The sequence below is a fragment of the Archocentrus centrarchus genome, chromosome 1 (assembly GCF_007364275.1).
Source record: "Archocentrus centrarchus isolate MPI-CPG fArcCen1 chromosome 1, fArcCen1, whole genome shotgun sequence".
In the NCBI taxonomy this organism is placed as follows: domain Eukaryota; kingdom Metazoa; phylum Chordata; class Actinopteri; order Cichliformes; family Cichlidae; genus Archocentrus; species Archocentrus centrarchus.
In genome coordinates this window covers 30,928,239-30,941,597 of record NC_044346.1, presented here as the reverse complement: position 1 = coordinate 30,941,597, position 13,359 = coordinate 30,928,239, and the positions used below count along the sequence as shown (strand labels likewise).

The 13,359-nt window shown below is 36.1% G+C and overlaps 1 protein-coding gene across 1 annotated transcript; it reads left to right on the top strand.

The window, feature by feature from the left end:
• The first annotated feature begins 6,695 nt into the window (after positions 1-6,695).
• On the top strand, positions 6,696-12,572 carry LOC115786061 (lipopolysaccharide-induced tumor necrosis factor-alpha factor homolog). The gene is made up of 5 exons (XM_030738084.1): positions 6,696-6,792; positions 9,006-9,239; positions 9,412-9,438; positions 9,571-9,718; positions 11,668-12,572. The coding sequence occupies exons 2-5, from the start codon at positions 9,011-9,013 to the stop codon at positions 11,771-11,773; spliced, it is 510 nt and encodes a 169-aa protein (XP_030593944.1). The 5' UTR covers positions 6,696-6,792; positions 9,006-9,010; the 3' UTR covers positions 11,774-12,572.
• Positions 12,573-13,359: the final 787 nt, after the last annotated feature.

Here is a 13,359-nt window from a genome sequence, read left to right as displayed (position 1 = left end):
AACTAAAAACAAGGCACAAGGGACACAAAAACACCATAAGCACAGGAATCTAAACTCAACTGGAAATTAAGCAAAATTATGAACAATGAAACCCACCCCAGTACCCAAAGCGTAATGCTCAAACCTGAGCCACAAAAGGCCAGATCCATGACATATACACTGTGCCATGTTCATGTCATGGGGTTTACACTCCTTTTTTTTTTTTTTTTTTGCCTTTTTTTTTTGCCAGACTTTTATCTGAGATGTCCCAGCTCCATATACATTTAACAAAATGAGTGTTGCAGAGAATTCTGGTGTGGCTTCCAACCTTCTCAAGATAATTAAAGTGCAGATATTGTCACGCACCCTCAGGTGCTGTATGTGAGGAGTATGAGGTGCAGCCCCCAATGATGTAGTGCCACATGCACTGAGAAAAATACAGCATAAGACTGCATCCTGCTGTCCTCACAAAACCAGGTCTACTGTGATCCCCAGAGCCACCAGGCAACCTGTGTGTCTTTGTCTTTCTATCCTGGTGGGGTCTATGACCTGACAAATGAGTCATGCTGTGGGGACCAATTTTCCCATGTGGACTGAGACCTTGTCCCCACAGCCAGAAGCACTGCATTCAATAGAAAACAGGCTGCTGAAATGTGGCCGTGGATGGTATTGCAGTATGCGAATATGCATACTGCATTTGAATTTCAATTGGCCTCAGCAAATCACTTGGTTTTAAAATATTCCTTACCTGTATATGCACCAAAATAGTGTAAATAAAAAAGTTTATGCTTCTGTTCTACGCAAGGTATTTCTCGCTAGAAACTTGCTTGTCTTTTCCAGATGTCTTAATAAATTCTTAAAAAAAAACAAAAAAAAAACTTCCTTGTCACCTCAAGCCCCATCTCCTGAACAGAAGTCGTGGCTCTAATACACGAAGACATGCATAAACATGCTTATTTATTCCCGATATTGTCACAGTTACACAGTGACCCTCACATCTCTTGACAGCTGACAAGAGCCAACTAAACACCAACAACAGGTGGTTATAGGATAATCACACTCAGGTTAGGCTCAGGTGTCCTAAAACTCACACTTTCCCTCTAGTAAACAGTTTGATCACACTCTCACATCATATGACAGTTTATTCACTAAGCCTCAAAGTCCAACAATGTTATATCCACTTCAAATACAGTTCCATTAATGCTGGTGTAACCTGTATTAGAGTGACACTAAACAATACACAGGCATTTTTCCGATCTAGGGCCTGACAGGAGGATTTAAGTAAAAGGAAGGGTGACACTCTTAAGCTGTACACAAAATAAATGTATTAGCAAAATAAAAAAAAAAAAAGAAAATCTCAGTTCCCAATAACACAAATACACTTAGGGATTGTCCCTTCCTGTTGACAGCTCTTATGAAATAATAACCAAAATAAAAATTGATAAATAAAATTGTCCACCCTTCTTTTTAAATAAAATTCTACCCGGGTAGTAACAATACTTCAGCTTATCAGGTTCTTTTTATCTTCCCTGATGGAAGCAACAGTTTAGAGTTTCTTCAATTGAAATGTTTAGTTCAGTTCGTTCAAAAGTGTTTCAGTCAACCAGTTTGGTTTAAGTTCTGGCAGTTTTAGTTCCGTTAGGGGCCCCCTATTGGTTGTCTGCTTAAGCTTATCTGTTATCCAGTGGAGAATCGTGTGCATCCAAATCCATGTAACAAATCCTTCACTCCTCCACACCGCTGCAGCGACCGCTGTTGTGCCTCCTGCTCGCAGTGGATCTGCAGTCGTCCTCTCTCAGAAGCCGACCGTAGTCATAAAACCAACCTGCATATTGTACAATTGCCAATAAATGGCAAATTTTCTCTATGCAGTTAGCAATGAGCAATCTCTCAGTCTCTTACTCACTCATCAATTTTACATGTTACTCAAGCTTTTCACAAAACTTGAACAAATATTCTGTCACTGGTCAATAAAGTAAAACACTACAACTAGAATTAGTCTGCACCAATAAAACTTAACATTTCCTACAGTGTTAGACATACATTACATATTGCATGTTGGCTTCCACGTTGGCTTCTTTGCATGGTGTCTCGCTTTCTTTCCTTCCTCCTCCTTTTCTTCTCTGACCCCATGGTAGGTTTAGATCGCCACATAGCGCGCCTAGCGCCCTCTGTGGGACATTTCAAGGAATTGTAAACAATAAAACATTCATTAAATCCAATGTTTTTTTTTTTCTCTGTAAAACTCATGGAGGTTACACTGGCTAACAGCAGCTAACAGAGGGTAACAGTGGCACAAACAGCAGCACTTACTGACAGAAAAGTTCAGGATGTCCTTAAACACTCACCTCAGTATCAGATAGGGCAAAACTCTGGGGTGGGTCTGGTCTGGAGTCACTTTGCTATCAGAGTACACTCACTACAGATGATTGGATTGTCAGAGTTTTTGAGGTGATTTAAGTGATGAAAACATTTAACATTTTTCCCTTATTCGATAAGTGTTGATTATTATTGTTATTACTGCATTATAAGTATGTTGAAATATAGTGTGCAAAAAACTGTATTTTTATCAGTAGTAGAAACACACTGGCTGGCTGTGGCTGTTACGGGGTACAGTCTAGATTTAATGTTTTTTTAATCTGTCTTGGCAGACTAAAACATGTTTGCCCTAGTGCAGCCATTGTAGCTAGGATTATGCACTTGGGAGAGGTAAGTTATTGATCTGTAAAGTAACTAGTGAAATGTATTTGTGTCAGAACTGTGGTATTTTTCTATTATATGTAGTAGAGTATGAATATTAAGCAACATTAAATGAAAATGCCCATTAACAAGTATCTCAAAATGAACAAATGTATTTAACTGCTTCACACCTCTGGTATTAGCCATGGTAAGTGGGCACTAAATAATATTACACAGAGTAGATTTTAGTGATTTCAGCAGCAGGCTGTTAGTCACAACTCTAAAGGGAGCTATATTGCAAAAACTTGGTTCTATATGAATTCATTTAGAGTAGGTAAAAGTGATGAATGATGAAAATAATTTATAACTAGAAGCACTCAGAGAGCACAAACCTCCGCCAATGCCATAGGGTCACTGATGCTGTAATACGTGTATCTAAATACTGTGAAATAATCTTTCATCTTTCCCAGACAACAATAATCCCCTATCCCGCAATAGTGAAGAATCCTTAAAAAAATTCCTGGATCCAGATTGTGATCCGGATCACCGCCAAAATTTAATCACTTCTTCCTCTTGTCATTTCCAACCACTCCACAAAATTTCATCGAAATCATAACTTTCATAACTTTTGGAGTAATCCTGCTTACAAACAAACAGACAGACAGACAAACAAACAAACCAACGCGACCGAAAACATAACCTCCTTGGCAGAGGTAATAAAGATCGAGATAACTAGAAATTAGCCAAGAATTATTACTAATAATGATGATGCCTATTTTTTCTTTCCTCTTCACTGAGTTCACCTGATTTATGGTCCTTTAAGGACTTCATTTTTTTTACTCACCCTTTTCACCTTTGCATGTGTTGTCTATTCAGCTAAATAAAGAAAAAACAGCTATTTATTCTATTAAACACTCGACTGGAAACATCACTCACAACCCACAACAAATAAATCCTTCAAAGACTTTTATGAAGTTAATCCACCTGACACTGCTATTGAGGAATTTCTTAACAATATAAATCTTCCAAAACTAAATGATGAACAGGTTGTGGCTCTGTATTCACCTCTCTCAATGTCTGAATTCCAAGATGCCCAACAGCATCTCCCAAATAATAAAACCCCAGGCCCAGATGGTTTTCCAGCTGAGTTTTATAAAGAATTTTGGTCTGAGCTAGCACCCACTTATTTCAGAATGGTAACTCAGATTTAGAGTGCTCACACACCATCTTCAAATATAAACTCAGCCAACACCAGCCTGCTTTTAAATCAGGCAAAGACCCCACACTCCCATCCAGCTACCGCCCAATCTCACTCATAAATGTAGACCTTAAAATAATTTGTAAAGTTCTTGCCAGAAGATTAGAAAATATTACTCCACTTATAATACATCCTGACCAAACAGGTTTGATCAAGGATCGGCACTCAGCCAATAATACACGCAGACTAATAAATGTAATAAATGACTGTTCCGCTAACAAATTAGAAACCACAGATGTCAGTTAACTGGAAATTTTTATAAGCAGTTCTGCCCAGATTTGGATTTGGTTCATCCTTCATAAACTGGATCAGAACACTTCACAGCTCCCCAAATGCACGTTAGGACAAATGATCTCATTTCTCAAAGCTTCAGTCTGCAGAGGGGCACCAGGCAGGGCTGACTACTTTCTCCTTCACTTTTTGTCATTTTCATTGAGCCACTAGCAGCAGCAATCCGACAAAATGCAAATATTAAAGAGATTCAAACTGAAAATATGGACGATAAGATAAGACTTTATGCTAATGATGTATTACTTTTCCTTGGGATCTCACAAGCTTCTCTTTCGAAGATAATCACACTTATAGATAAGTTCTCATCTATATCGGATTACTCTATCAGCTGGAGTAAATCAACAGTTTTGCCTATAAATTATAATTTTCAGAACACCTCCAGGACTCCATTAAAATCAGGCAATATTAGCTATTTAGGAATAAATTGCCTGGGATGGGAGTTTGGGAGTTCTGTTCAGGATTTTATGTTACTTTTCATTTCTCATGGATTTGTGGCTCTATTCATTCAATGTATTTTGACCGGATATGATTTTCAGTTTATAGTGTATTATAGCATTCTTCAGAGGCCACCATGTTCTTATCAAAAACAGAAATTGGTCGTCCACTAGTTTTGTTTTTTTTAGTGGCAGGAACAACCTTCCACAGTCTGCTGAATGGAATCAATACATTTATCATGGCTCTTCCTAAGCAGCTCACCTACTGTATAACCCCCAAATTTTACATTCTATAAGTGCACAGTCACACTGAAACTGTTGGAACTTTATCTGAACTCTGTCTGATAAATAAATGATGAAAATGACAGTATCTCCTACTACAACATTAGAAATTTATTTTGAAACCATTCTTCTGAGAAAATAGCCACGATTTTATACACTGCTGACCCTAGATCATTAAGAGTGGTCCACAAAAAATAAAATAATATAATTAATTAATTCAAAAAGTAAAATTAAGTATACATTTAGTGGTCAAAAATTACTTCAGCAACATATAGACCACACCTTCAAACAGACAAATAAACAGATAAATAGATTCTGTCACCTTGTGGTGTGACATGAAATTACATTAGTTTCATCACAAATAACATCTGTTTATCACATCCCTTCTTTAAAGTTAAGTTTTATTTCGTTTTTTTTTTCAGTGCATAACACTAAACATTTGTGCCTTACACAGCAAACACTAAACAGTATGACAGATGGCACCACCATAATTTTTTTTAATTCAGTGGTTTCAGGTTTCTTGATCTTTCTTGCAGATCTTCTAAGCACAGGCTCAGCAGAAATGTCCATTTTGATGCAAACCAGGTCAGATGGAGAGATTGCTTCATTCTTGTTTCGGGTACCAGTGACTCTTTATTTAAAGTGGTGTTGCTGCATCAGAGAATTTCCTTCCAACAAGCATCACTGTTTGTAGTGTTTTCATTTACAGCTGTAAAGTACCTCTACACGATGCTCTGCTTCCTCACTCAGTGTAGCCTACATGGCTCTACTCAGTGCTACTGAGCTTAAACTGTTTATTTTCAAAGGAATGTAATGTAATTTAGGGCCTCTTATACATTTTTGTATATTTATAAATATTTTTGAATATATTTTCAATGTACCAAAATGGCTGTAATTCCTAAACAGTCAATACAATTTTTTTTGGAAAACTCTTTGAATTAAAGCTAAAGGTCTGCACTTGACTGTCTGATTTAAAATTGATTGACAAAAACAGTGCCTTTGTCCAACTGGCAGAGTGTTTGTGCAGTAACACCTGTTTTGCACTTCTTAAAACTTGTTGTCCTCCTATATTAATGAAATAAAATAAAACAAATACTGAAACTAATAAAAAAAAATTAACTAATCTGAATTGAACAAACCCACTCAGGAATCTAAACTGAACTGAAATATAACCCTGGTTTCAAACTTTGCACATGCATCGTTTGTCACGTAACATTTGAGAGAAGTAAGTAACAATGGCCAAAACCCATTTTTAAGTTAAGCAGGAGGTTGCTGTGACAAAGGAGAAGGATAGGTATAGGGTAATTTGGAGGCAGATGATCCACTGTGGTGGCCCCTAAAAGGAACAGCCAAGAGAAGAAGATTCTTTTTAGTCTTCCAGGACGACATGTCTAAATGTCCCGAAGCTCTAACATTATGCTATGTTAACCACCTTTGATGATTAAAGCTTTGCTGCTCTGCTTGCTTATTTTTTTCTGCATTTTCACTGCGAATGAACATATTGTTACCCACCTTGTATAAAACTGCTTGAAAACTGAACTCCATGTTATTTCCCCTCACTTTTGTGTCTGCTTTTTTTATTTTAAAGTGATGGTTAAGGCTATATTTTATATTACTAAGTACAAGGACATGATTATTTGTATAATCCTGCAAGTTGAGTGTGGAATGCTAAATGTACATGTGTGCAAGACAATGACGCTAGGAAACTTTACAAAGACACTGACACACCTACCCTGTTCACAGTGGTTCTGCTCCACCTTCTTTCTGACACATTTCGGGAACATTTGCCTATTTATTGCATTTACAGTCACATCAGGGAAAGAAGCAGGACCAGGCAACCACACATACATTTCTGACCTACTTATTAAGGTAAGAAGCATTTGATCTCTCCTCAGGTTAAGAAAAATATTCAACCGTACAAAAAATATAGTACTAAATAAATAAGAACCTATACTAATACTACTTTAAAAGACAGAAAGTTTCTTGTTGGTAAAATGTAAATAACAAACAAGATCACATAATGTGATTCAGGTTTATATGTCCTGAGTTAAAACACAGTCTTTTTAAAAATTCTTTAATCAATGGTATAGTTTAAACCAGGTTTATGGAGCCCAAACAAAAAGTTTTATTCGTATGTTTTTTTTTTAAATTAAATAAAAAGCTGGGTGGGCACGGTGATGCATAGGTTCTCTCCGGGTACTCCAGTGTCTTTCCGCAGTCCAAAGACATGCGTGGTCATTAGTTATCATTAGTTCTAAATTGATCATAGGTGTGAATGTTGAATGCTTGTCTGTCTGTGTTCGCCCCGTGACAGACTGGTGACTTGTCCAGGGTGTACCATACATACGTCTTGCCTTATGATAGGTGGGATAGACCCCAACGATCAATTCGTTGTGTGCCTTGTGTGCACAATGACAATGAGTTGAATCTAATCTAAAATAATCTAATCTAAGATGCCCCACAAACCTGAATTGGTTAAGTGGAAAAAAATGGATGGATGGATGGATGGATGGATGGATGGAAGATAAAAAAGCACCCTATTTGTTAGACATAAAAGAAACACAATCCATCTAGAGTTGTTTACTTTGTCTTTCTGGATTTAAAAGAGTCATCTAAAAGTAATGATTGAGTCAAGTTAAAAGTTAAAAACTAAACACAATTACATAAATGGAGTTTTTTTATACTGTTGTGAAGTAAAACTATAATGAACGCCACCTGATGTTTCACCAGTTTTAAAGCAACATTGGCTCAGTACATATGAAACTGTTAAGTGTAACTTTGAAGCTTTTACTGGACTGACCAAACATTATTATAATAAAGCTGAAAGAATGGCTATAGCAAGAGGTGTCAAACGAAACACATTTGACTGTAAATGTGAATGCAACATAGCTTGAAAGGAAGGGAGGTTCAGATTCACAGAACAGGTGGACAGGTTAAACAAGATTTGCCTTTTCATCAGAGTGTATTTTTACATTCATTCCTGTCTCAGCAGCTGTTTTTTCTGGTTTGTAAGGATGCCAAAATGGCTCAGTGGGTGCAGCTTAAGAAAACACAAGCAAATGAAGACAACACCCTGACCCCTGAGATCTAGCTAAGACGTAGGAAAACATATTGTACCTATAAGTAAAACTCAGACAAAAGCATTTGGTGATTCCATACATGTATTCAACATAAATATATACTTATTAAAAAGTAATTAGTTGGGGCTGTTAAATGTTTTCCTTTCCTTTTTAATTGTAGTTGCAATTCAGCATTAAAGTTCAGTAATGATCTTGGAAAACTATTGAGTGTGCTGACCTACATATTGGAAAATGTACACATAAGTACCTTTCCTTTTTTAAAAATTAAAAGAATCGCTGTGACAAAGATGCCGTACTTGCGTTTCACCTTTTCACTGTTGCCAGTATAAGAATTAAAAGTGAATAGAAGTAAAAGTAATTCGCTTTTTAACTTTTTTTTTTTTTGTACCTGTTTATTTTTGTGTATGTATTTGTGTTCCCTTGTGAAATGCCCTGCCTTCTGTCCTTCCCATAGATTTGGGTTTGAACTTTACTCAAAGTTACACAGCACATGACATTTCAAACAGTCATTACAGACAGGTTTGACAAACACTTAGTATCAGCTACCAGAATCCAGCCTCATCCTTCACGTAAATACGTTTAACAGAACACACATGCTCCTGGAAAATGTGTTGCCCACGGATAAAACTGTGAATCTCTGAATTATATTATTACCTCAAAATCTGTGAGATAATGGGTCAGGTGAGGGTAGTTCAGGTAATTTTCTCTTTTCAATGTAAAAATGCAATGCCACCAAACCTGCTCACTTGAGTATGTGGAAAGAGTGTGATGTGATTTATTGCTTCAACCTGATCATCAAGTTTTCAAACATTGGAGAGAATGGATCCCAGGTTTCAGTCTCAGCTCAAGCCCACCCCTCTTGACTTCCTTGGTGGTTTAACATTTTCTCTTTGCTTCATACATTGATCACAAAAAAAAAAAAAAACCTGACAGAAATTTTTGGATTTCAGAGCATCACTGTCAGTTCCTATTTTATTTCTTTCTCTTTGGTTCTATAAACAGACACCATGGAAAAGGGACCCCATTTAGAGATCCCAGCACCACCATACCCTGGTCCCCCTTTGGACTACAATGCAGCGGTCTCTCAGCCTGGTTCCCAGCCTAGTTTCTACCCTGTTGTCCAGCCCCAGGTTCAGCCTAAAGTCCAGCCGGTTGTTCAGCCTGTTCTTCAGCCGGTTGTTCAACCTGTTGTTCAGCCTGTTGTTCAGCCGATTCTTCAGCCTGTTATTCAGACCGGTGAGAGATCAGGGGCTACCAGTCATTTTACTCAAATATATATAAATACTTAAATATACTGCTCTTAGTTTGTGATTCATTACAGTCACTTTAGTCTATGTGGTTGAAGGTATTGTTCAGCTATTCTGACTTTTTCAAGTTAAATCTCTGTTGTTTTTTTTTTTATCTCCAGGTCCTCAAGGTCATATCATACAGCCAGGTGAGTGTCCTCTTCCAGTTAAATCGAAATATGCTGTCACAGAGTTCCAGTGTTAGTGGTGTCTTAGTGAGGAGGTGTTATTATTATTGTTATCAAAGTCTTCAGTGGTTTGTGTTCGGTTGTTGCTCACAGTGAGCCAGATGGTGGTGGTGCAAAGTCTGCCAAAAGACATTCCTGGACAGATGATGTGCCCGTACTGCCAAACCAATGTTGTGACTAGAATTGAGTACAAAATCGGGGCGTACACCTGGATGGTTTGTGGCCTATTAGCAGCCTTCCTGTGAGTAGAAACCCCAACATACACATGAACACATGCATATGTTGGTGTACATGTACACACAAATAAATTTGTACATACTGCAAAACATCACATAGAATAGTTTCTCATCACAGTGTTTTTTGTATTTGAACTTCGAAGAACACCATCCTTCTTGTATTTTGATGAATTACAGTGTTTCATCAGTTCATCATTATACTTGATTACCTGATGAAGGAAAGACAGAAATATCATAGTTCACTAAACATTTCAGCAATGAGCAAGACAGTTCCATTCAGTTGTTTCTATGTGCCTGTAATTCTTTTAAAACTTTTAAAACAATTTTTAAAGTAATGTCACTTAATACTGAGGATTTTTTGAAATTTACAAACATGATGTGATCTGTGTTAAAGTTTTCTTGTTTTTTTTTTCAGTAAATAAAATCAAATTTCATACTGTATATTTATTATGCTAGATTGCCAGAGAGCACTTTGAGTCAATTTCTGTTGTTTTTAAATGTGCTATAAAAGCTTTTAAAGTGGCTTGATATAAATATTTGTAAAGCAGAAGACTAGCAAAAACATGCTAATTATAGAAATTAAATAATGAAATGAATAACTGTTTCATCCACACCAAAAAGCAAAACAATTATATGTGGACTACTAAACATTAGGTCTGCCTCTTCTAATTGCCAGTTAGAAAATTATTTATTAATTAATCAAAATGTTGATTTAATTTGCCCAGAACCTGGTTACAGGTTTCTGGGAGGAGGTTTCAGAATTCTTGAAGCACAGGCCGAGCAGGAAGGGTGGCTGCAATCTTTCACTCTAGCTCATCAGTCAGGCCATTTTAATTCATTTGAAAGCCTGTTGCTTAGCCTTGTCCACCTTATCTGGAAAACACAAAACCCAATTTTATTTGTTGTTATCTATCGCCTACCTGCCTACCGCCCCTATCCAGATTTTGCATCTGATTTCTCACACAACTCCAGGTTTCCTTTCAGCGCTGTAGCCAGGCTGACAAAGAGTCAGAGCTCAGTTGAGCCGAGTATTCCTGTAATTTTAACTAGTAAAAACTTCATGACTTTCACAAAAAACATTTTAACCAGTAGAGAAAAATTTGTTCACAACCATCCTACTGACATATCTTTGTAGTAGTAGTTATTAAAGTATGCAACTTTAATAACTACTGATATTCATTTAGACTCCTTTTCGTTGATCAATCTTTCTGAATTAACTTTGATCTTTTGTTTCTCTAAATCATAGTATCTATTACACTCCATTCCTACAAGACTGTTCAAAGAAGTCCCACCATTAATTAATGCTTTAATTTTAAATATGATCAATTTATCTCTTTTTTTATCTCTTCAGCTTTTAGGCTGCTCCCATGAACACTCTTTCTGCTTTTAAGATTAGACTCAAAACTGTCCTTTTTGATAAAGCTTATAGTTCAGGCTGGATCAAGTCACTCTGAACCACCTTGAGATGAATATTGTTTTTATTTGGCGCAATATAAATGAACTTGAATTTAAGTGAACTTTTTATTGGTTTGAAGAAAACATACATAATGGAAAATTACTTTAAAAAAAATTGCTTAATGTTATGACTAGACAAGCTGTACAGCAAAGTTCACAATAATGAAAACAATACAAAACACAGCAAGGACTCCATCCCACTACACCAGTAACTCTGGTGTAAAGAGACTAAAATAACAAGAGCTCTGAGTTCATCACTTCATATGAAGACCTGACATAAACTTAATAACTGATTCAACCTGATATCTTGATTTTTTTTCTTTAATGGTTTCTCTAGTTTAACATTCAATCAGTAAAATGAACTTCATATTAAGCCTAAATTTGGTGATTCACATGGGGAACTTTAGCTATAGGTTGCACCTACTCTAGCTGATTCACATGTTCCACCTTGACATGCACATGGTAATTATTTTGATGCTTTTCTGTTGCTTCACACCAGCTGCTGGCCTTGCTGTTTCATCCCCTTCTGCGTCAAAGATTGCCATGATGTGGTGCATTCCTGCCCCTGCTGTAACAGAGTTATCCACATCCATAAGCGCATGTGAAGCAGAACTGCAGTGTGAATTCTACTGAAGTAAGAGCAGCAGGGCCTCTCTGTGAAAACAGACATCACCTTTAACCCTGTGCTCACCCTGTATGTAAGATACATGTTATCTGCATATGTACTAGACGTGAATGTATAGCTATACATAAGAGCAACGTAACAGTTTCCTTTCCTTATAACTGATGATTAATTTATACTGTACTGTGAAATTATGAGAAAGTTAGCTATGAGGATTTTTATTTGTTTTTGTTTTCATTTTTTTTTTACTTGACCTGAGCGGTATTGTCTCAGTATCAAATACCTCTGATAAACTGAAAAAAACAAAAAAACAAACAAACAAAAAAACCCTGAAATGTAGGACAATACACCATAAATGAAGTCTACTGGATTATTTATATAACATGCCCACAAGTAAAGTCAAAAATTTTTTTTCAAGTTATTATATTGATTTTCATTTTGATGACATATTGAATGTCATTATTCAAATTCTGGTATTTTACATTTTAATATAAAACTGATGACAAGATTACTAAAGATAACATTTATTAATATTGATGAAGGATCATTGGTGAATATTTGCTGCAATATTCCAGTCTTTTAAAAACACTGGAACCACATTTTCATGAAACATTAACATTAATCAATAAATTAATTGCACCTTAATAGTTGTTACCTATAAGCATCATGTGATATCTCTTGATTTATTGCTGTTAAAGTTACAGAAGTAACTAATTCACTGCTTGTTAGATGGAATGATGATTTATAAATAAATAAGCATTTAATTATCAGTGAAGTGCAGTGTTTTTTTTGACTTTATAACTGAGGGTTGCAATAGATTTTAAGCCAATAAAAAATTGTTATTCCAGAAAACAGGTACATATAAGTTTAGATCAAAATGTAAAGCTTTGTATTTGCAAACAATGCAAAACAATAATTTATGTGTCCTTTGTTCAATGAGCAAAATACAGGTAAATAATTATAAGAGTAATATAATTAGAGTAAGGCATACATTTAAACATGTATTCCCTAGAGGAATGTGTGTGAACTGATTCAAATTAAATTGATTGGGGTATATTTTTACATTGACACCCATCACAGGGTGGCAAATAAAACAGTTTATTTATAGAGTTGATAGGCAAGAGCATCTCCAAAACAAAAATTGCCAACACATTGTGATAAGGGACTTCAGTGGTTGCATTCTCCTTATATGCCTTTGTGAAAGTAAGGTTGCCTACAACATGAAGGGTCTTGTGGACTCCTCCATGTTTCAGTGGTCACAGCTGTTTTGGAGACACAGCAGAAGGTTTTAATGCTCTGGTATTATAATAAATAGCAAAGGGAAATTTTAATTCTCAAAGAATACTTTAAGTGGCCTCAGGAGATAATTCCTAACATGGTTGCATTCGATGTACTGTGCATGCTGCTTTTCCAATCTATTTTAGTCAAATACATAAATGGGAAGTTATAATTATATAGCTCCACCTTTGTTTTCCTGTTATGACATATCAAAATATCAGCTATGACAAAGATGCAGCATGCAGTAGTGCCTCCCTTCTGCTGTATTCAAAGTTTTAATCTTTCTCTGTG